We start from the raw sequence: 24,106 nt of genomic DNA on the forward strand, positions 1-24,106 counted from the left end.
CTCAGGTCAAATATTCCCTCCTCTGGGGTTCTTTCCCTTTCTCCCAAGCACAGACAGTATCTCTGGGCTCCTGCACATCCCTGGGCTTCCTTATTACAGTCCCAGTCACTGGACTGTCACAGTCTGGTGAAGTGTCTCTTGTGTGACCACTGTAATCTATGAGGATTCAGGTGTCTTATTCATTATTCCTCTTTTCTGTCTAGTGCTTGACAAATAGCAGACATTTGGTAATTATTTCTGAAAATGAACAAATGGCTTTTATTCTCTCTCTCAGAATCCAGGGCCTGAAACCTGGAAAGAACTTCTGTCCCTCCTAGAGATCACCGCAGGAGTCATGAGGTGGCTTGTGTGACACCATCTTTTTTTAATGTGGTGATCCTGAACCAGGGAAGAGAAGGAATATTAGCTCTTTGAAGAGAAAGTGGTTCCTTATTGCAGACATTGGCCTCTTCTGGAGGCAGGGAATGAATGAGAATATATGGTCCACATGATCAGAACTGAGGTCAATTTTGTGACCGCGTTGTGATTAGCAGCATGCCTCCTCCCAGGACAAGGGAGAATAGGGATCACCAAGGCCACCACTGGACTCCCAGTGAGGAAGAGGCCCCAGAGAAATGGGACTGGAATTGTTCAGAGACACGTCGCCTCTTGGAGGATGCCTTCTTTCGGGATGAGAATTATATCCGTCAGGGTTCTGAGGAGTGCCAGAAGTTCTGGACCTTCTTTGAACGCCTGCAGAGATTCCAGACTCTCAAGACCTCCAAGAAGGAGGAGAAAGACCCTGGTCATCCCAAACACCAGATCCCAGCTCTGGCTGACCTGCCTCGCATTTATGACCCACGCTACCGCATCAACCTCTCCATTCTTAGCGCTGACATTCGGGGCTCTCGGGGGCCAGACAGTCGCCTGCCCCCAGAGAGAGTGTCTGAGTTCCGCCGGGCCTTGTTGCACTACCTGGACTTTGGCCAAAAGCAGGCCTTTGGGCGACTGGCCAAACTGCAGCGTGAGCGTGCAGCACTTCCCATTGCCCAGTATGGGAACCGCATCCTGCAAACACTGAAGGAGCACCAGGTGGTGGTGGTGGCTGGAGACACGGGCTGTGGCAAGTCCACTCAGGTACCCCAGTACTTGCTGGCTGCAGGCTTCAGTCATGTGGCATGTACCCAGCCACGGCGAATCGCCTGCATCTCACTGGCCAAGCGTGTTGGCTTTGAGAGCCTCAGTCAGTACGGCTCACAGGTGAGTGGGACATCAGGTTCCTAGTTTTGTTATTGTGATATTGGGAAATAAGTTGATTGTCTGCAAGGCAGTGTCAAGAAAAATTAAGCACTTACCCCTGGACCCAGAGGTGATTCTTCTAGAATTTTATCTATAGATTGGTTTGTATGTGATCTGTGTAACAAAGATGCAAGTAATAACACTTTAACAGCAAAAAAGTGGGAGATGTCCAAAATTTACATCAGTCTTCTTTCTAAACTGTCTGTAAAATAAATAACAATGTTATTAAGGACACTTTTTTTTGGTCCTGTTGGGGTTTGAATCCACATACCAAGCAAGTGCTCTATCCCAGAATGACATCTCCAGCCTGATTCTTTCTTAATAATGATCTCTAGGGTTCTAATCCCTTCTCTTTAATTTAAAAGTTTTTGTTGTTAAAATGACAGTACTCTAAACATAAGAGTACTCATAAGTATATGTCAGTTAATTTTCACGAATTGAATACCTTTATGTAACTAGTACTCAAGATTAAAGCTGAAGCTACTATAACCCTTAAACCTCCCCGTAAACCTCTTGTTCCTACCTTGAGAGAAGGATCATCACCGTTCTTCATGATAGATCTTGATTTTGGTGATCATACCTTAGTAATAGAACGTCACAGATTTTTTTTGCCTTTTATAAATGCAATCATACATTATCTTTTGTGTCTGAACCCTGTCCCTCACCATTAGGTCTGTGAGATTCCTGTCAAGTATGGTGTGTGGGTGCGCATTGTTTATTCTCACTGTTGTACCGTATGCTATTGTGAAGGTACTGTCTGGTTATCCTTTCTGTTGATAGGGATTTGAAGGATTTCCTCTTTCAGGTCTTGTGAATAGTGCTGCTAAGAACATTCTAGAACATGCCTGTTAGTGTCCTTTGGCACATATTTCTGTTGGGTAGGTGTCTTGGAGTGGAATTGCTGGTGTGTTGATCTTCAGCAGATCCTGCCAAGCCATTGTGCAGAGTGGTATGTTGACTTCTGCTCCTACCAGCATAATGTTCCACATTGTCACCAGCACTTGGTACTGCTGCTTTTTTTTGCGGTGCTGCGGACCAAACCCAGGGCCTTGTGCTTGCAAGGCAAGCACTCTACTGGCTGAGCTATCTCCCAGCCCCTGCTGCTTTTTTTCATTCCAGCTTTTCTGGTAGATGTGTAGTGATATCACATATTTGCATTTTGGGTCTTAATCTAAAGATCTTTTAAAATATATATTAGCCATTGGAGATCTTTTTTGTGACGTGTCTGTCTATTCAAGTCTTTTTCCTGTTTGTCTTTTGCATTGTTCTTGTTTCATAGGTCCTTTCTAGATTCTGAATGTGAGTCCTTTGTAGAATTTATGTATCGCAACTCTTATTTCCTACTCTGTGAGTTGCCTTTAATTTTCTTAGATATAATCCAACTTGTCACTTTCTTTTTATGGTTAGTGCTCTTTGGGTCCTGTTTAAGAAACTTTGTGTACATAAAGGTCATAAAGAAGTTCTATTGGACTGGGGATGTAGCTCAGTTGGTAGAGTGCTTGCCTTGTAAGCACAAGGCCCTGGGTTTAATCCCCAGTACCGCAAAAAAAAAAAAAAAAAAAGTTCTATTTTTTTTTCCTAAGAGTTTTTTAAAAAAATTTTTTTAGTTGTTGATGGACCTTTAATTAATTAATTAATTTATATGCAATGCTGAGGATAGAACCCAGGGTCTCACATGTGCCAGGCAAGCACTCTACCACTGAGCCACAACCCCAACCCCAAGAGATTTTACATTTATAACTACAGTTCATCTTTATCTGGAATTGATTTGGGTATGTGGATGATGCAAGGTAGGGGTTACAGTCCGTTTCCTCTCAAGTCCTCTTTTTAGCTGTGTTACTTGGATGAATGACCTCAATTTCCCCATCCATGAAATCAAGATAATAGTTCCGATATGAAATAAATGGTGGTTTGAGGATGAAATGAACTATACACACAAAGCACTTAGCGTAGTCCTGGCAGGTAGTGAAGACTCAAAGGATGATTATTACTGTTATAATTAATGAATGTTATACACCAGAGGGCGTGCCAGATAATTCTGCGCTTTGTCACAGGTTATTCCTACAGCATGTAGAAGAAAAAGCATGTCTCTAAGGATAGACTGTTAGCCCGAGGACATCAGCACTAAGTAGCAGTGGTGGGATCCAGACTCAAGCCCACTGGGCTCCAGGGTCTGATGCACAGGCATGGCACTGGCTCAGACTTCCAATTCAGGCAGGATAGAGGTCTGATGGCCAGGCCCAAGGTCCTCTTTTGACCCTGACATCTCCCTCCCTCTTACCCCAGGTCGGCTACCAGATCCGCTTTGAAAGCACGCGTTCAGCAGCCACCAAAATCGTGTTCCTGACAGTGGGGCTGCTCCTGAGGCAAATCCAGCGGGAGCCCAGCCTGCCCCAGTATGAAGTCCTGATCGTGGATGAAGTTCATGAGCGGCACCTCCACAATGACTTCCTCCTGGGTGTCCTGCGGGGCCTACTGCCCAAGCGGCCTGACCTCAAGGTCATCCTCATGTCGGCTACCATCAACATCTCACTCTTCTCCAGCTACTTTGGCAATGCTCCTGTGGTGCAGGTGCCTGGGAGGCTGTTCCCCATCACGGTTAGTGCTTCCCCAGACCTCCAACCTGGTCTTTGGACACACTCAGAAAAGCCTCTTCTCTCTACTGCTCTGTTTCCCATTTCTTCAATTAAGGACTTTGATATTTGGACATTTACAGTGTGCCAGGTATAGTGCTAAGTGCTTGTTAGAGTGAAAACTAATAACAGAGAGACCCCAAAATACAAAGGCTAAAATAAGATAAAACTTTATCTTTCTCTTATAAAACTGTGGCCATTCCAGGCACCTCTGTTCCATATGCTTGTTCAGTGACCTGGGCTCCTTCTTCCTTGTTGCTCTGCCATTTCATGGTGCAAGGTTTCTCCAAGTCAGCAGACTTGAAATTTTGGGCTAGATAATTCATGGTGGTGGGGGGGTGCTGTCCTTGTAGGATATTTAGTGGTATCCCTGGCCCCTGTGTACTAGATGCCAGGAACATTCCCTTCTCTAAGTCATGATAACCCAAGATGTCTACAGAAACTGATACACATCCCCTGGGAGTGATGCTCCTCCCAATTCGCTGCAACACCTGGCCTAGGTAGTTGTTTTTGTCTACAGTTGAAGCTTGTGGTAAGGACTTATTTATCACTTGTGGTTTCTGATTCTAAATGCCCATGAATTGGCATTATAAGTAGCCATCAAAAAAGAAAGAGGTAGCTGAACTAGGGAATCATAGTTCAAAGCCAGCCTCAGCAACTTAGTGAGACCCTTGTTTCAAAATAAGAAGTAAAACAAAAGGGCTGAGGATGTAACTCAATGGTAGAGTGTCCCCAGGTTCAGTCCCCAGTACCAAGAAAAGGAAAATAAACAAACAAATAAATAACTTCCAGAGAGATGTTTTTCTAGTACTTTAGGCCTGGTTCCACCATTTAGATTATTTTTTCTTGTTGAATATGTCATATATTAAACACAAAAGAACATGCATGTAGCTGGGTGTGGTGGTACACACTTAAGATCCCAGCTTCTTGGAAGGCTGAGGGAGAAGTATCACAAGTTTGAGTCCAGCCTGGGCCATGTAGTAAGACCCTATCTCAGTATAAAACATAAAAGAGGCAGGGGCTGAAGTGTAGCTCAGTGGTAGAGCACCCCTTGTTTTAATCCCCAGCACTTCAAGAAAAAAATACACAGAGAAGAAGTCTATAGTTTAGTTACTTTCCATCCATTAAGTACATGTTTGTAGCTGATATTCAGATTTTTGAAAAATCAAACATTACCAACACCCCAGAAGCCTTCCAGTTACTTTTCCTACTTTGCTTCTTTATTACATCCTTGGCAGTTACCCACTGATTTCGCCATCTGCCGCCTGACTGCTCTGCTTTTCCTGCAGCCTGCACTGCTCACCCTGGGTCTCTGCCCTGAAGCAGCAGGGTGTGCTTCATCTGGGGACTCTCGTGTCACAGGTTGTCTACCAGCCACAGGAGACGGAGCCAACGACATCCAAGTCAGAGAAGCTGGACCCACGGCCTTTCCTGAGGGTTCTGGAGGCCATTGACAATAAGTACCCACCCGAGGAGCGGGGGGACCTCCTGGTCTTCCTCAGCGGCATGGCGGAGATCAGTGTTGTGCTGGAGGCTGCCCAGACCTACGCCAGCCACACCCAACGCTGGGTGGTGCTGCCGCTGCACAGCGCCCTCTCTGTGGCTGACCAGGACAAGGTATCACGTGAAGCTAGGCAGAGAGGGGTAGATGGGGGTCTCTGTAGGTCAGGGAAGGAGGAGGGGGTCAAAGGCAGCTACACGTAGCACTGAGGATTTCACAAACCCATTTCTGTGGGCTTCACTGTGCACAGTTGCCTGGGCTTTAACTGAAAGAGGCTGTGACCTGGGGAATTTGGCCCTCGAGCTCATAACCAGAGGTTGGCAAACATTCTATAAAGGACCAAAGAGGAAATATGTTCACCTATGCAGGCCAAAGGCTGTCTGTCACGGACACTCAGCTCTGCTGCCACAGCATAAAAGCAGCCATAAGCTGAATGAGTGAGTCTGTGTTTCAATGAAACTTTATTTAAAACTTTATAGAGACATGTTAGACTGAATTTGGTCTGCAGGCCATAGTTGTTTACCCTGCTCTTAATAACTGTGCTTAACTGTTTCTTAGAGCCAAGAGAAGGGCTTGTGCAAAGGGCCCATGGTGGAAAGAAAGTGGGTAACAGGGAAACAGTATGCAGTGTGTCTGGGGTCCAGATTGTGAAAAGGAAGTCAGGAGAGGTGGGACTGGAGGGGTGGGTGAGGTTAAGCCACAGGGGCCTGAAGACCTGTTGTGGTGCCTGGACTTTGTCCTGAGGCACTGGGGAACTCTAGGAGGGTTCTGAGCAAGGAGCAAGGGGCAGAGCAGTGCCAGTTGGTACTTTAGCAGATCCCTCTGGCTGCTGTATGGGGAGTGAATTTGAAGGTGTGACTAGAGGCCCAGGAATCAGAGACAGTCTGGCACAGGACTAGAGTGGGAAAGGGGGACCTGACCAGGGAAGGGTCTGGGGTTTGTGGGGAAAGGGAGGGAATTCAAGAAATGTTCAAGATGTTCAGGTGGAGCTGAGGGATAGGGAGGGGCCAGAATAGCCCAGGCGATGGGGTGACGTGATCCACCTTTGAGGTTGGGGTTCCACAGGAAAAGATCCAGTGGAGGATGTCCAGGCCATTTTAGATCACAGGTATGAGGTGCCCATGGGACATCCAGGAGGCCATTGGATGAACAGGCCTGTTGACTAAGTTAGTCCCTGATGCCTCCTCTCTTTCCCCCAGGTATTTGACGTGGCACCGCCTGGAGTCCGGAAGTGTATCCTTTCCACCAACATTGCTGAGACCTCAGTCACCATCGATGGGATCCGCTTCGTAGTAGATTCTGGTAAGAGCTGCTTCCAGCTCCCACCACAACCCCAAGGACCTTGAAAAGATATGGGTCCCAAGCCAGATATGGAGGGACATGCCTGTAATCCCAGTGGCTGGTGGGGGCTGAGTCAGGAGGATCACAGGTTCAAAGCCAGCCTCAGCAACTTAGTGAGGCCCTGTCTCAAAATAAAATGTAATAAAGGACTCAGTGGTCAAGTGCCCTTAGGTTCAATCACTGGTACCAAAAAAAAAAAAAAAAAAGGGCCCAGAGATAGAGAGATAGGCAGATATAGCTAGGGGGCTCTGGACTTAAGCAGGAAGTAGGTGGCAATTGGGTCTGTGGAGGAGAGGCAGCATCTTAATTTTTATCAACATTCCAAGCTTGCTTCTGCCCCGGGGTCTAACCTGTTCTCTCCTCTGAGAGTTGTCTTTCTCTGAATATCCATGTGGCCCAGCCTCTCCCCTTACTTCAGGATTTGTATGAGTGTCTCCCTTTCAGGGAAGCCAACCCTGGCCCCTCTAAAGGATCCCCCCCTGCTTCCATTTCTGCTTCCCATGTTGCTCTATTTGATTTTATGTCTTCCTAAAGAGAATGTTCTCTGGAAAGTCAGCCTAGTTGTTAGGAGACACTGGGGCCAGCTATTGTGTCCAGGGTCATGTCACTGCTCCAGAATGGCAGTAATATTACAGTACCTCCTTCAGGTTGTAAGGGTTAAATGAATTAATTCACTTGGGTGCCTGGAACATTTCCTTTATTTCCTGTATGGGCACTGGGATGGTGTTGGTGGCAAAGCATTCTAGCATCTCATACCATTAAAACATTTTTAAAATGCTGTCAATTAAACATTGACATGCTGTTGATTTAAAGGCATGTCCTACTTTCAGATACAATAAAATGTGAAAATGGCTGGTCTTTAAAACTTTTTTTTTTTTTAAGACCATGTGGTTTAAGCTCGGTCTTAAAATGGACGAGATCTGGTGTTCTCTTCAGTCCTGGGGGCCGTGGCCTCTGTTTTGTCCATGGCTTTATCCCTAGTGCCTCTTACAGTGCCTGCACATAGTGTCGGTGCTTCATCAAGATGTGTCACGTGACAGCCTCTGACGGACCAAAGACTTGAGAAATAAAAGACATTTGGGTCAGCTTTCTTCCACTGTAACAAATACCCGAGATAATCAACTTCTAAAGAGAGAAGATTCATCTTGCTCACAGTTTTTGAGGTTTCAGGTCATGATTGACTGACCACATTGATTTGGGCCTGTGCAGTGCATCATGGAGCCTGTGTCGGAGCAAAGCTGATTGCTTCGTGGCTGGGAAGTAAAAGGGTAGGCAAGGTGTACTGTCTCCCTTAAGGCACATGCCCAGGGACCTGAAGACCTCTTCAGAGTGCCTAGCACTTCCCGTAGTGTCAAGATAGGGAGCAAGCCTTGACACATGGGCCTTCGGGGGCCACTCCCTATCCAGACTCTAGTGATGTGTGAATAGGGAATGGAAGAAAAAATGTCAGGGTCGGCCCGGAATAGATTTGGTTAGTGTTAGTACTCCAAGGTGTCAGTGGGTGCTGGAGCGGGTGAAACGCCAGGTGTGTGGAGGGCCATGCCAGGCCTAGCTGCTCTCCACGCTCTCTCAGCACTCCCTCCCCATGCAGGGAAGGTGAAGGAGATGAGCTACGACCCCCAAGCCAAACTTCAGCGGCTGCAGGAGTTCTGGATCAGCCAGGCCAGCGCAGAGCAGCGGAAGGGCCGGGCTGGTCGCACAGGCCCAGGAGTCTGCTTCCGCCTGTACGCCGAATCCGACTACGATGCCTTTGCCCCCTACCCTGTCCCAGAAATTCGCAGGGTGGCTCTGGATGCCCTGGTGCTGCAGGTGAGGCATGCCTGGGAGGGAACTGTGTCTTGCCCACTGGTGCCAAGGAGGAACCCAGGCAGGGTTTAGATGGGACCAGTCCCAGGATTTCAGTGCCAGGAGCTGGCTAAGCCATTGAGAGCAATGCGTCCCTCCCAAAGGTCAAAGCTTTGACTCACAGTCTTTTCAGCTCAAGAAACCCTGGAAGTGGCTTTAAAAGTTATTGTTGATCATGTTTTGTGTCATGACTTCTCAGTTTAGCTCACACAGCTTGGGCTGCTGTGACAAATAGGCCCAATCACAAAATGGCTAATGCAACAGAATCTTAGATCTCAGATTGGCAGGCAGTTTCCTTTGTTCAAGGATGTCTCCATCCCTCTTGTGGCCCTGTCATCTTCCTGGGGGCCTTTTCAACATCTGTATCCATCCTGGGGAGGGCAAGATTCTGAGACATGAGGACAGGTGGGTTTGGGGCCAGGACCACAAGCGGACACTTTGCTCCCGTCCTGCTTAGAGCTAGTCCTGGGGCCTCACCTAACCCCAGGGGAGGCTGGGAAGGGCAGTCTGTGCTCAGGAATAAGAGGAAGAGGAGAGTGGGAAGAGGAGAGTCTGCATGGGCTTGCCTGTTGTGAGCTTGGAAGTGGCACCACCCAGCACTTCCTGTGGGGGTCCACATGGTGTTTTCTATTCTACCTTCATTTTCCAAAATGAAGGTAGAAGGTGGTGGATTGTGACCCACCACCTGGGCTCAGTGACCACTCCTGACTCATATCCTGCCACTTCAAAAATCCTGGCTTTAACGGTACAGAAAAATCTGTGACTTCCCGTGACAGGAAGGCCCATGACTATAGACTTAGTTATTGAGATGGAGCAGTGGTGCCAAGGAAGACTGGGCTCTCTCCATCTTTCCAACCTCAGTCTGTCAGCAGGTGTCCTTATGATGATTACAAAGCCCACTTGTCTGGTGGTTCCTTTGGACTCAGCACTGTTCTGTGGTTTTAGGTATATAACCCTTTCTATCCTCACAAAAACTCCATCGGGTAGGTAATATTTTCCTGATATATGGATGAAGAAAAGAATACACAGAGAGGCAAAGTAACTTATCCCAGGTCACACGGCTGGTAAATGGCAAGCTATATCCCCAGTCCTTTTTTATTTTATTTTGAGATAGGGCCTTGCTAAGTTGCTGAGACTGGCCTTGAACTTAACGATTCTCCCTCCTCAACTTCTGGAGTTGCTGTGTTTTCTGGTGCGCCTGGCACTTCCTCCTTTACCATCATGAGGTGTAAGCAAGGAACTGCCTTTCTTTGTGGGCTTAAGTTTTAAGGTCATGAGTATCTTCCCCTGAAGCCTCTGGCCAGTTTCTCATTCTGTCTTTTCAGCAGAATTAGAACACATATCCTCCAGCAGTTGTCCAGGGGTGTGGTAGATATTCCGCCCCCGCTGCGTATTGGAATGACCTGGAGGGCTTAAAAGAAATCGTCCAGCCTTCCTCCCAGAGCTTCTAATTTAATGGTCTGATTTTAGTGAGTACTGGGTGCTCTCTGACATAAGGAGAAGGCTTGGTTAAAGGGGCCAGTAAACAGCTGGCTGCCAGCTGGTGGCTGGGACTTCTAGCCTGGGACCAAGGCCTGGCAGCAGGCCCTGGGAGTGCTCTTCTCTCTGCAGTCATATGGGGTGCTTCATCTCGTCACCAGAAAGGGACTTGCTTGTGTATGTAGCGATGGGCCCAGTGAAGGCGTGTGCTGGAACCTCATTCTCCTTGCCACCCGCTGGGCCCCTGAATTAATCAGGCTTCTTTAGTTCATGAGTGAGACAAACACAACTCAAATCCCTGTAGGCAGATGAGAGAATTTTATCACTTCTTATGTCTGTCTGAGCGGAGGTGCATCCAGTTTAGGAAGATCCCAAAGATTTCTCCTTTTTGTGGTGGGCTGGTTTCCAGTTTGTGAGAAACATGACCAGACCAGTTTGGGGTTTCCATCCTAGCTACTCACAGTCAGAAGGTGCCAGAACTTATCTTTGCCAGTTCTAGTGTGCCAAGTCCCAGGGAAGTTTTCTGATTGGCCCAGCTCAGGTCATGTGCTCATTCCAGTAGTCAGCAGCTGTGGCAGGGCTGAGAAAGTGGGATTGGTCTGGCTTAGACTTTGTGCTCCTCCTCCACAGTAAAGGTCAGGTGGAAAATGTGGGGCTGACAGACATGCAGACATCAGCCCCCTCCCTCTGTATGATGGACCTTGATGTTGACATTTTGGGAATAGGAGTTTGTGGTTCCCACCCATTTCCCACCCTGTGCCCTAAGGTGCTCACCTCTTCCCTGATCCTGGAGGCATTGGATTCTCATTTCAGATGAAGAGCATGGGTGTGGGGGATCCCCGAACCTTCCCCTTCATTGAGCCCCCACCACCAGCCAGTCTGGAAACCGCCATTCTCTACCTCCGGGACCAAGGAGCCCTGGACAGCTCGGAGGCCCTCACCCCCATTGGGTCTCTGCTAGCCCAGCTGCCTGTGGACGTCGTGATTGGTGAGGATCCCCTCCAGATGATGGCACAGGGCACCACTCACCTGTTACTCTTGAGTGATGTGTAGAGAAGTCTGTGCCCTCCCTGGTCTGGTTCGTTTATTCACAAGTGCTCTGTGCTGGGCACTGTTGTGGGTGGTGGGGATGTAGCAATGGATGGGACAGACACCACTCTGCCCTCAGGAGCTGACGTACTGGGGGACAGAGCAGCATCAGATCAGGAATATAGGTGAAGTGCCTGTTGTCACAGAGAAGAGGGAGTAGCAGGTAGAGAGCTGGGGCAGCCAGGACATTGAGCTGCCTAATGCAGCCCTCAGGCTGGCCTCCTGTCACTGCTGGGAAGGTAGCATTTGTGCAGAGAAATGGAGATGAGGGGCACAAGCCCTGTAGGTAGCCAAAACACACTTGGCAGTAGAACTGGTTTAGATAATGTCTTATTTAACCTCACTGAGCTGCTTAGTGCTTCGCTTTTGCTGAGGCTGTCTTTGAATCTGTGGTCCTCCTGTCTCAGCCTCCTGAGCTGCTGGGATTACAGGCATATGCTACCACACCTAGCCTTATTTAACCCAATAAATCCAAAACATCATAATTTTAGCATGTAATCAATATAAAAATTACGTTATTTTTCTTCACTCTAAGTCTTGAAAATCCTGTGTGCATTTTGCATTCGCAGAACATTTCTGTTTGAACATGGCACATTTGAAGTGTTGAGTGGTCACACGTGGCCAATGGCTGCTGTGTTGGGCAGTGCAGAGTGGCAGAGGGGCATTCCAGGGGGGAGCATGCCTGGCATGTTGGAACAGCCAGGAGTGGAGTGAGTGCCAGGGAGAGGCCGATCTCAACCAGCAGTTAAAGCTCGCTGGGTACTCCTTAGCACATGCCCAGCCAGGCCCGTTCCAGGTGCCAGCGCTCCCACGGTGAGGGACACAGAGCTCCTGTCCTCTGAGCTCCCACGGGGGGGAGGCAGATGTATGACAGGCTAGCTCCTGAGGGGAGGCTGCAGGCAGCAGGGCTGGTAGCCATAGTGAGGGGCTGTGGGGGAGCCCAGTGAGACAGTGACATCCTAACAGAGACCAAAGGCCCTGCTGGTCTGGGTCAGGCGATGAGGTTTGAATCAGATGAGAAACTGGAATGTTTAAATGGAACTGGGTGTTAGGTGGCTGGGAGGTGGCCAGAAAAGTAAGGCGTCAGCATGACGGTTGAAGGGCTGGGAAAGGCCAGGTGCACAGAGCCTGGTGGAGACAGCCAGGGCAGCTCCAGTGCTGCCGAGGTCAGGTCTTTAGAGGCCACAGCAGATGCCCTGCTCCTTGTCTCCACAGAAGTGGGTGTTTGAGGATTTGGGGCCCATCAGCCCTGAGACCCTGTCCTTGCTGCTGCCCCATGGCACACTGTTGGTATCTTAGGATGTTTACCTTGACCTGCACACGCCACCCCCTGAGGTGTGTTGGGGCCAGAGCACAGGCCACAAAGCACCTTGATCATGAATGAGTGATGTAAAAGACAAGTTCTTCCCCTGGGACTGCCCAGCACTTGGTGTGTTTATGGGGCCTCCCTTGGGAGGGACGGGCAGGTGGGGTGTCCTTGAGCCCCGGTGCAGGAATCCTGGGTTTTCCACAGATTAGACCTCCCCCACCATTCTGTACGTCTTTATCACACTCTGCCCTGGTGTACCCATATTGTGGTCATCAGGGTGTCACAAATTGGCTTTCTCTTCCTCTTGCTCATTCCTGAGTCATACATGCCCCTCCCAAGGAGCTTCCCACGCCAGATAATTCTTCGCGCCCGATTCTCCGAAATCAAGATGTTCCATTTCCACCACAGCCTGCAGCCCAGTCTCCCATCTCAACAGGGCCACGAAGTGCCATTTCCTAAATGTGTTGCTGAAGGGAACCTTCTATCTTGTAACCGCTGTTAAAGCCCCCCATTGGTGCAACCACTGGGGCTCCACTACTGTGGACTCCAAGGGCTTCCAGGGGCTAAACGGTGGTTATTTTTGTTGGTTTTGGAAGGCTGGGCTAGAGTGAGGGGAATTGGGGCTGAGGAGCAGAAGAACACTGCAGGCCACTTGCTGTACCAGGAAAGGCCTCAGTGGACTTACAGCCTTTCTTCCTCATTTGCTGAGGGCAGGGCCTCTCATTGCCCCCCTATCTCACTGGGTGGAGCAGTTGGCCTAAGGCAGCCCTGCAGAGCCTGCTGCCCCATTTTATAGATGGGACTCAGGCAGAGTGAGGTGGAGGGACCTGGTGACAGCTACGGAATGCTGGGACAACATATAGCCCTGGGGGGCCTGGAGGACCTGGCCCCAAGCCTTGCTTTACCGCCCTTCTGTGTCTGCTGGTGCAACTGTGCGAGGGTTAGCACATGACCAGGCCATGGCTGCAAGCAGTTGGGCAGGGCCCAAGCTCCCAGGACACCCCCAGTCTGCTCTGGTCCCGAGAGCCAGGTCATCCAAGTCCCCACTGACAGCTGACAGGTGGGAAGGTTTCCAGCAGCTCTCGGGCCACACCAGGTGGCATTTCTGCCACTTTCCTCTCCTCTGCAGCCTCCCATGGCCTCTTGTCCTCGCTCCCGTTGTCCCTGCCTCTCTTCCCTCCTCCTTGCCTCCCACCCTTTCTCTGCCTTCACAGTGAGTTACACAGACAGGAAAACTTTATTGATAGGCACAAAGTCAGCTCTGGCTGTGTACCAGAGCAGACCGCTGCAGCCAGTGCAGGTGGCACTGCAGTGGGGAAGGGTGCCGGGAGGAGACTCCAGCTAGGTGCTAGGTGGGAATGCCTGGGAGTCAGCTGTGAATAGAAGCTGAGTCGTGGCCAGCACTAAACAGGACCACCATGTCTCAGAGGCAGGAACCATGGTCATTTCCACCTAATAGATGGGGAAACTGAGGCACTTGCCAGAGGTCATGTGCCCAGGAAGTCCAGCATGTGGGTTGGAATCTGCCCATCTGTCACCCCAGGCCCTCTGTGGACGAGGTGGGGAGGAGGGGGTGAGATGTGGATGGGAGGGTGACTCAGTGCTCCCAGAGCCCCAGGGCAAGCAGGGTTGCCCTCTTGTGCCCAGGAGGCTCAGCTCAGTTCCTGCCCGCCCAGGGAAGATGCTGATCCTGGGCTCCATGTTCAACCTGGCGGAGCCTGTGCTCACCATCGCAGCCGCCCTCAGTGTCCAGTCACCCTTCACTCGCAGTGCCCAGAACAGCTTAGAGTGTGCGGCTGCCCGGAGGCCCCTGGAGAGTGACCAGGGTGACCCCTTCACACTTTTTAATGTCTTCAATGCTTGGGTGCAGGTAAGGCTGGCAGTGGGGCCCATCTGTATACTGCACAGGGTGGGGGCACAGGGTGGTGCAAGGGGGTGGCTTCTCAGGTGAGGACTCTGAATTCTCCACAGACAGCCTGCCTGGGGGCTCTGTGTCCCCATTGTACCCTTGGGATGGAAGACAGCATGTGCCCAGGTCTCTAAAGAGCCTGGGGTTTCTAAAGTGGATTAAAACCAGTGCCTTCTGGAGAAAGACCACCTCAGCATGTGTCTGTGTATCCAACACACATTCTCTGAGCCCCGGCCCCAGCCTCGGCTCTGTACAGGGCGGTGCTGGGAGTCCATGGTGACCATCCCTGCCCTCCCAGGGTGCACAGTCCAGCATAGAGAGACAGACTCAGCCCTAATCAGTGACAGCGTCGAGGGGACTGTGGGGGGAGAGTCCATGGGGCTGGAGAGCCCAGAGTGGGGACTGACTCAATGTGGGGGTCTGGGGCTCCTGAAGAAGGCACTGTGGCTGAGACCTGGAAGGAGGCGGGAGCTGGGGTCCCTCAGGGAGGTCCACTCCCTTGCATCCTCCTGCTGGGTGGTGTGTGGGCCGGTGCTGGGACTGTTTTGGCTGTGGGCAGCTTTATTACCCTCTGAGCCACCCAGGCCCTGACACCTTGGCATCTGCACCCAGGTGAAGTCCGAGCGGAGCAGAAACTCGCGCAAGTGGTGCCGCCGCCGCGGGATAGAGGAGCATCGGCTGTATGAGATGGCCAACCTGCGGCGCCAGTTCAAGGTGAGGTGGGGGCCGTCAGGTTGTGGTGCACGCACTCTAGGACACTCACCTGTCCTCCCTGATGGTGATCAGAGTCACCCACACCCACCTCCCCCAGCAGATGAACAGCATGGGGGCAGACTGGGCAGGGCCAAGAAGGGGTAGGAATCCAGGAGGGCTTCCTGGAGGTTGGCAGGATCAGCCATGACTTGCTGCTTCCTCACAAGAATTTGCCCTCTGGACCAGGGATGCTGAGCCAGCAGTGCAGGCTGAGTGCTGGGAGGCAGTATAGGGGCAGTTGGGGCCAGCATGTCCATACAGCAAATCCAGGCTCTGCCTCATGCTGATCATGTGACCTTGGACTCCTCACTCCGAGTTTCTGGGCCTCAGCTTCAACTCTGGCTGGGAGGGGACAGTACCTTGTGTGAGCTGGTTCTGGATGAGTTTGTCATACAGGTGACTGGGCAGCATCCCTGTGATGAAGGATAAATGAGAGTCCGTTGCCTTTGCTTGCAGAAAGGTAGAGGCTCAGGATGGGTGATCACCCAATGAGGTCCCACTGTACAATTTCTGGGATTCCCATGTTGGGAGTCACTCATGTCCCAGCTGCTCTCAGTCTCTTGACGCCTGCAACTTCTCCAGCCATGGCTCAGACACTTTGAGACTCTAGTGGAAGTTGTGCCCTTTTGCACACACAGACACTTGCACTAACACATGTGCACACACACTGTTCTCCTTCCTCCATTGGGCAGGGGCTCAGCAGGAAATGGTCCCATCAGATTGGGTCATTTGAAGGTTGTTGACAGGTGTGGGCAGGTGGAGGGCAAGGGGGCTCAGGTCTAGTGTCCTCAGAGTCACCTAGAGGGTCCATTAGATCCAGATTCATGCCATTCCCTCCTCTTCAAGATTCTGACTTAGGTTGGTCTGGACTGGAGACCCGGGACCCCCTAGCAGGGAACCAGATGTCCCAGGTATAGTTCCTGCTGGTAGAAGGACCACAGTCTGAGAAGCACTGGTGTGTCCCCAGGAGGCCCATGGCAGGGGAGTGGGTGGGCAGAGTAACAAGAGCCTGGAGGCAGCTGTGGAGGACCTGAGAGCAGCCACCTTGACCTCCCTCCTGTCTCCCTCCTGTGCCCTTCCTAGGTGCTCCTGAGGCCAGCAGTGGTCCCGACTCTCTTCCCACGGGGCAGTTATCCATGCCCGGTGCAAAGGGCTTTTTTTTTTTTCAGTATTGGGGATTGAAGCCAGGGCCTCTCATGATGGGCAAGCCCTCTTCCACCACTGCACCCCACCGCATCCCCAGCCCTCAGCCCTTTTTCTGAGACAGGGTCTTGTTAAGTTGCTGAGGCTGGTCTTGAACTTGAATCCTCCCCCCTCAGCCTCCTGAGCAGCTGGGACCACCTGCATGTGCCACTGCACTTGACTTTCAAGGGTTGTTCTTACACAGTCCCCACAGTCCCCTCCTGCCACAGCCCTTTAGGGAAGTCCAGGGCCCATTGAGTCTGCCCCTCACTTGCGCCTCATCTATCCCCAGGAGCTGCTGGAGGACCATGGGCTCCTGGTTGAGGTCCAGGCAGTGACCCCAGGCGACAGCTACAGTCGGCTGCAGCAGCGCCGCGAGCGCCGGGCCCTGCACCAGCTGAAGCGGCAGCATGAGGAGGGTGGGGGCCGCAGGCGAAAGGTGCTGCGGCTGCAGGAGGACCCTGCTGACTTCTCCAGTGATGAGGACCATGCTGGCCCAGCCCCCCGAGGGGCCGATGACAGTGTGGACATCCAGGTGGGCAGTCTGGTGCTGGAGTTGAGGGGAGAGTTAACAGAGATCATAGGGCCCTGTCCTGAGGGTTTGGTGGGCCATGGCCCTGCCTGGGGCTCTGAAGGGTCCCTGCCTTGGTATGTGACAGCTGCTGACTCCGTATCCCAGCACATGGCCTTAGACAAAGTGTGGGGAGGGTCCCCTGAAACCACCCGCCCCCACCCCGTGCTCCCCCAGGATGTGAAGTTCAAGCTTCGGCACAACCTGGAGCAGCTGCAGGCAGCTGCCAGCTCAGCCCAGGACTTGACCCGTGACCAGCTGGCCCTGCTTAAGCTGGTGCTGGGCCGGGGCCTTTACCCCCAGCTGGCTGTGCCCGATGCGTTCAACAGTGGCCGCAAGGACTCAGACCAGGTGAGCCTCTCCCACCGACCCCGCTCCCCATACTTGCTCAGCATGATCCATATGCACCTGTGCTCTTCTGGGGCTCAGTGGTGATGAAGCAGCTCTGGCTCTACCTGTATGTGGCTCACTGTGCAGCAGGGGAATAGGCTGGTCCCAGAACAAATCACCAGAGAGAGCATCCTGGGGGGAGAGTTCCACGGGGGCATCTGGTCCGGCCCTGTGGGAACCAGGGAGGACTTCCTGGGAGAAGAGGTGTCAGAGTTGAGACTGGGCAGGGAAGTTGGCCAGGAGGGTGGAGGGAAAGTGTCCCAGCATCAGGGAAGAGCAGGTCTGAGGGCCTCTGTCCCAGCACTGCCGTTGGCCTCTGCAGATTTTCCACACCCAGGCCAAGCAGGGCACGGTGCTCCACCCCACCTGCGTCTTCACCAACAGCCCTGAGGTGCTGCATGCACAGGAGCAGGAGGCTGCAGGCCCTGAACGAAGCCAAGGTACAGTAGCCCAGGTGGGATGGGAGGGTGGCAGTGGTGGAGGGCTGACTAGGTGAGCTTCTCAGTGCTCGTGCTGCTGTTCTGGGACCTGTGGATCCAGGGGAGCTCTAGAGCCAGGCCCGACAGACTGACCCAAGCCAGCCTGGGAGCACAGCACTGTTCAAGGGACTTGTCCTGTGGGTCCTCTGAGCTCCCCAGCTTGGTCCTGCAGTGGGAGGTTCTGGGCCCTGTGCACACTGCATGGCCAGGAACTGTGCAGGGGCCTGGCAGGCCAGGTAGGCGCCTCCCATGGCCTCTCTGATGGTTCCATTTCTTCCAAGCTCAGGAACACAGCTCATCTCTCTACTTATGTGTCCAGAAGCGACCTGCCTCATCACCAAGTGTTAACCTGGATAGCCGGGGCTCCTCAGTTAAACATGGAGGACAGCGTTTGAAACTCCCTAATCGTGACCCCGTCAGTTCCTAGCCAGTTACCTTTCTCCTGTTACATTGTTGTCCCCTGTCTAATCTTGAAAATTTCCCCGCCACTCAAGGGGCAGTGCCATGCCCTCTGGCCTTGCCAGCTGCAGGAACTGCCCTGCTGGCCGTCCTTGTCCTGCCTCCACTTTCTTTCCTCCCTGCTGGGGCATTCTCTTTTCCTCCCCCTCCCCACCTGCTCACCACCCCTGGTTTCCCTTTAGCTGGAGCATTTTACAGCAGATCCCAGGCATCGTGTCATTTTTTAATGATGGTAATAAGGACCAAGGTTTGCATTATTACAATGCTGTTAATCACCCCAACAGTGACAGTGGCTCCTTAATGTCAGCCAACATTCACATTCACATTCATCATGTCAGAGTGTTTAAAAGGTTGCAGACATCCTGTGGACATACCCTTTGTACAGTTGTGTGAATTGAAGGGCAAGAAGGCCCTGGGCCCTGGGGACTAGGGACAGATGGGCATGGAGGTTCAGGTGGGTGAACTGGGTGGGTGGGAGTAGGCCTCAGCTGTCCTTTCCAACCTTTTAGATGACAAGGACAAGATGAGCAGTAAGCACCAACTGCTCACCTTCGTCTCCCTGCTGGAGACCAATAAGCCATACCTGGTGAACTGTGTCCGCATTCCTGCCCTCCAGGTAGGTTCTGCCCCAACTCCTTGGTTTGATGACCACATTGCCAGAGCAGAGGGCAGGAGGTGGCCTGGAGGAATCGCCTGCCACCTGAGCTGGCTGCAGACATTGGCTGCAGACTGATGTCTTTCATTCATGGATCTTCATCAGTTAGTTGTGGATGGCCTGCTGTGTGCCAGGCACCGTTCTAGGCATCGAAAACACAGTAGTGCACACAGCTGCAGGACCTGCCCCTGCCCTCCTAGGCTCCCAAGACTGGGAGGACAGATGAGAGCCGTGGTATGAGATGAGGTGATCAGGCTGGGCCTCATTGAGAAGGTTCAGTGGAGCAAAGTCCTGAAGGGACAGAGCCATGTGGATCTCTGAGGGAAGAGCATTTTTGGCAGATGCGAAGGGCCTGAGGTGCCTGGTGCTCAGGGAGCAGCTGGATGAGAGCCTGTGGGGGAGGGCATGGAGGCGAGTCAGGGGCAAACCTGGGAGGCTCTCGCAGAGCTAGGATGGCCTTTGACATGGGGGATGCAGGAAGCTCAGCATGGAGGCAGCTGTCACCATCCAAGTGGAAAAGGATGGTGGCTGGACCTCGGGGGTGGCCAAGGATGCACTCAGGTGGCAGATGAACCTTTCTTGTGTCTGTAGCCAGAAAGTCCCTGCTGTGTCCCACCTGTGGTGCAGGCCTGGCCTTGGTGACCCTTACAGCCCTGATGCACACTTCTTGGAGAAGGCAGGCCTGGGCACCACAGGGCACATGACTTGAACCACTTGCCTGAGTCACAGTGAATGAGGGGTGATCCAGAGCTTCGGGGTCACTGGCTGCACCCTGATGCCTCCCCACATCAGTTGGATGTCCCCCGTACCAGGGTCCCCTGGCTTCAGCCCCAGGAAGCATGGAGGGAAGAGAGACTTACGGTCTCCTCAGAAGGCCCGTGACTTCCAGTGACACCTGAGAGTGGGCTCTTCTTCCCCACACTCACTCAAATGTCTCCAGTGCCCGCCTTGCACTGGGCACTGCTGCTGCTGGGCCGTGTGCTCACAGGAGGCCCCTGCGTGATGGCGAGGCAGACAGTAAACATGAACTAATAAAAAAGATGTGCCAGAAGCTCCTGCCAGCACCATGAGGAGGCAAGCAGGCTGGGGAAGGGACAGGGTGCTGGTGGTCAGCAGGGTGCAGAGGGAGATGTTGCTAGCAGGGCAGCTTCCAAAACAAATACCTTTATTTTATTCATATATTTTTATGTGGTGCTGAGGATCAAACCCAGTGCCTCACAGATGCCAGGCAAGCCCTCCACCACTGTGCCACAGCCCAGCCCCAATGATGGTGAATATTAAATGTGCACGAGAGTGTGCAGAACAGTCTGCTGAACCCTCATGTGCCACCACCCAGCGGCACATCAGTCCATGGCCAGTCCTGCTCCCCCACCTCCCCTGTCCTCCATAGGATTCCCCGAGATAGTGTCAGGAAACTCTGCACAGGTGATCACAGGTAACACAGGTGATCACAGGTACTCACCTCCCTGCCTCCGTCCCCATGGGCGAGCACACCCTCCGTGTCTGGGGTCTCCCCTCCACGGAATCTGTGCCTGGGAGTCATCTCAGCCCCATTTTAAAATGCAGGCCTTACCTCTCGTGTTACCCAAGCCCTCCACCACACCTGTCCTGTCTTGGCTGTGGCTCAGGACAGACTTTGTATTTCATTCTTATACTTAGTCTGTTTCTCCAAGCCAGGTGTCAGCTGTGGGGGGCAGGGACCTTCTTGGTCCTGGTTATATCTCCTGCACTGGAAGAGCACCTGGCTGTAGGCGCGGGTGGGGGTGGGGTGGGTGGATGGGCGGGCAGATGGTTACACTGATGCACAGGTAGAGGGGCAGGTGGGTGGATGGAAGGCTAGGCAGATGGGCAGGGTGATGGGGGAGGGATGGAGGTATTGAAAGGAAGGTGGGCGGGTGGTGAGTGGGTGGGCAGGAGCCTGGCATCCAGATGGCATCCTGACCCTCACTTCTGCTCCTGCCTCCTCCTCCCTTCTAGTCCCTCCTGCTGTTCAGTCGGTCCCTTGACACCAATGGTGACTGCTCCCGCCTGGTGGCTGATGGCTGGCTGGAGCTACAGCTTGCGGACAGTGAGAGTGCTGTCCAGCTCCTGGCAGCTTCTGTGCGGCTCCGCGCCCACTGGGAAAGAGCCCTGGACCAGCAGCTATCTCAACAAGCCCGGCGGCAGTGGCAGCCAGAAGAGGAGGAAGAAAAGATGACTCCTGTGGTCAGTTGCAAGGAGGTGGCAGCCCTAAGCAGGGACCTGCTGCAGTTCATGGCGTCCAAGGTACTACCAGTGACAGGGCAGAGGATGCGGCAGGCCCAGCTCCCAGTCACTCAGTGTGGGCACCTTTGGGGCTTTTCAAGCCAGAGAGGTTAAGTGACTTTCCCAAGGCCACACAGCTGGTTAAAGGTGGAGTCAGGATTAGATCCCAGGAGCCTCTCCAGGGGCCTCCCTGCTGGCCACTGCCCTGTAGCACCTGCAGCAGCAGATGCCTTGATGCACCTTCTTCATGCAAGGTGTGCGCTGCCCCTGCTAACAGTTACAGGTGTTCAGGAGGCTGGGGGAGGCCATGAGTGTCTGCACATGGAGCGCAAAAAGGCAGACTTGAGAGCAGACCTGAAGTAAGGACCCACCTCAAGTGGGGATCAAGGATGGCTCCTGATTCTACCTTGCTATGGGGACTGAAGGGCATAGTCCAGGTTGACTTTCTAGAGGAGTAGAGGGCTTGGGGGAAAGCACAGGAACCCTGTGAGCAGGGAAAGGGGAGCAAGGCTGCTGTGCCGCGAGGAGGGGTGAGGTAGCCGGACTCGAGGTCTGGATGTGGTCTCTCCTGGGACAGGAAGTAGTGAGACTAGGGAAGGCAGTTGAGAGGAGAGATGGGGCATCAGGGTGTGTTTAAGACAAGCCTGAGGTCGTGAGTCCCTGAAACTAAGGTGTGATTGGCTTAAGTATTTGGTGCATAACTTGAGAGTCCGAGGAAACTTCAGGCACAGCTGGATCTAGGTGCTTAACTGTCGTCTCCCCGAGTCTGTCTCCTGTTTCTCTTTTCCTCCTTCCTTAGGTTCCCTATAGCCTCCGGCGGCTCACAGGGCTGGAAGCCCAGAACCTCTATGTGGGACCCCAGACCATAACGGCTGCCCCCAGTCTCCCTGGCCTCTTTGGCAACTCCACCTTGTCCCCCCACCCCACTAAGGGGGGCTACACTGTCACTGACTTCCTCACCTACAACTGCCTCACGGTGAGCAGGACCCCACCGTGGCCCCCTTTCCCTCCTGCCCTGGAGCTGGGGTTTTAGGAAGCACCTCCCATCCCACCAACCACGTTCCCACTTAGTTTAGGGACGTGGTTTCCACCTGGGACCTCAGGCCTGAAGGGTTCTGGGAAGGGCCCAGACTGGGGAGAGGGATGGGGAGGCGAGGCAGTCTGACGGCCTGCCTGCTGCAGAGCGACACGGACCTGTACAGCGACTGCCTGCGCGCCTTCTGGACCTGCCCCCACTGTGGCCTGCACATGCCCCTCACACCCTTGGAGCGCATTGCCCATGAGAATACCTGCCCGAAGGCACCGCAGGATCTCGCCCCAGGCAAGGATGGGGCTTTGGGGGTCTGGCCCTGTGTCTGTCAGCTGTCCGTTCATCCTATGTTGCGTCCTGTGTGTCTGGGCATTTCCTGGATACTGGGGACTGAGAACCTCAGGCTTCCGGTCCCGGCTGGTGCCACACATGGGCCTTGTCAAACGCAGGGACCCAAGACAGGGAGGGGCAGGAGCACCTTTTCCTGTCTCTGGTCACTGTGGTTCTCTTTCCTTGGTCTCTCTGTGTGCATCTGTGTCTCCTGTTCTTTTCTCCGTCCCTCAGCTGTCTCTGCTTCAGCTGTGTCCACATTGTTGGCGCCCAGGGGATGCCCGCCGTGTCTTCTGCAGCACACCACATATGTAGGGGAGATGGTGGCAGGGCCACCTTGACCCCATTACCAGGGTGTGCTCTGTCTCTCTTCCGTTTCCGTATTTCTCTTCTGCTTCTCTCTCTCACTGGTGGGGACGCAGTAGAGACTGGCCTGTGTGCAGTTCAGTCACGGGAGGCTTTCCAGGGGAGGCACAACTGGATTCCCCAAGGGCCAGGAGAGAACTGGAGCCCTACAGCTGCCTGGGACTGGGTGGGAGCAGCAGCTGCAGCGGAGCGCCCCTCACGGTCTCCTTCTCCTCTTAGGCCCCGAGGAGGCCACCCCCAAGCCCTTGCAGAAGGCGTCCGCCCTGCAGAGGCCTTACCACTGCCAGGCCTGCCAGAAGGACTTCATGTTCACGCCCACCGAGCTGCTGCGGCATCGCAGGCAGCATGTCTGAGCCAGGCTGGGAACCCTGGCCACCTCACCCAGTGCGGCACCCTGCCTGCAGGCCTGCCTGTCCCCCACCACCGACTAGGGCTGGAACCGTGTGCACCCCTTGCCTGGGCTCAGAACTGTGGCTGTGTCCCAGCCCGGAGGGATGTGGAAATAAAGTCTCATGCTGACTCTGCCTCCTTGAAAGCGCACGCAAGTCCCAGGCTAACCCAGCCAATGCCCACTGCACTGCCTGCTCTCCCTGGGCTGACCCTAGTGCAGCAAGCCAGCTTATTGAGGCTCCGTTCAGCCCGTCCTTTATCTTCTATGTATCCGTCTGGACCTCTCCCAACCAAGGAGTTTGGGTTACTCGCTGGGGTTTGCAACCCCCAGGTCATAGTAAGGGGCACTTTACCCCGACGTCCTGGCTGCTGTCCTGGCCCTCCCCTCAGGTTGCACACCCTCTCAGCCAATCTCTTTGACTCTGACTCCAGCATAGGTCCAGGCTCGGACCACTCGCCCCCTCCTCTCCTGGTCCCACCTGGAGCCACTGCCATCCCTCCCATGACTAGTGCTGGTTCCCCAGCTTCTATCCCACCTCCCACAGTACTTTCCCTGCAGAAGCTAAGGAAAGTGTGGTCACAGCCTAGTGGCCCCCTGTTTAAAACCCAGCTCGGATTTACTTTCAGGTTGCCTCAGGGTCTCATCTCCCAACACTTTGACCCGTTCCTTGGCTGCAGGTTCACCAGGCCCCTTCTGCCCCTGCACATGCCTGTCCTCCCTTCCCCAAGACCTTCGCAGATACTGTCCCCTGTGTCTGGAATGCTGTTCTCCACAATGTCCACATGGCTACCCTCTCATTTTAAAATGTCAGTTTCTTAGCACTTAGTTTTAGGGGGAGGCCAATAAGTGGGTGACTGGGTATGAATAGGTAC

At 53.2% G+C, this 24,106-nt stretch overlaps 1 protein-coding gene across 2 annotated transcripts; it reads left to right on the forward strand.

Moving 5' to 3' along the window:
* The first annotated feature begins 356 nt into the window (after positions 1–356).
* DHX34 (DExH-box helicase 34) lies at positions 357–23,590 on the forward strand. Of its 2 annotated transcripts, XM_079117039.1 has the most exons (16): positions 357–1,239; positions 3,565–3,876; positions 5,274–5,528; positions 6,612–6,714; positions 8,345–8,562; positions 10,891–11,065; positions 14,152–14,345; positions 14,997–15,098; positions 16,612–16,854; positions 17,068–17,241; positions 17,603–17,720; positions 18,728–18,834; positions 20,851–21,138; positions 21,917–22,093; positions 22,300–22,468; positions 23,063–23,590. In XM_079117039.1, exons 1-16 carry the CDS (start codon positions 535–537, stop codon positions 23,194–23,196), a joined length of 3,474 nt encoding a protein of 1,157 aa, XP_078973165.1. In that variant the 5' UTR covers positions 357–534; the 3' UTR covers positions 23,197–23,590. The 2 variants fall into 2 exon arrangements, with proteins under 2 accessions (XP_078973165.1, XP_078973164.1); XM_079117038.1 differs by lacking the exon at positions 23,063–23,590 and having other exon boundaries at positions 22,300–23,045.
* The last annotated feature ends 516 nt before the right edge of the window (positions 23,591–24,106 follow it).

The sequence above is a fragment of the Sciurus vulgaris genome, assembly GCF_902686455.1.
Source record: "Sciurus vulgaris genome assembly, chromosome: 17".
Classification (NCBI taxonomy): domain Eukaryota; kingdom Metazoa; phylum Chordata; class Mammalia; order Rodentia; family Sciuridae; genus Sciurus; species Sciurus vulgaris.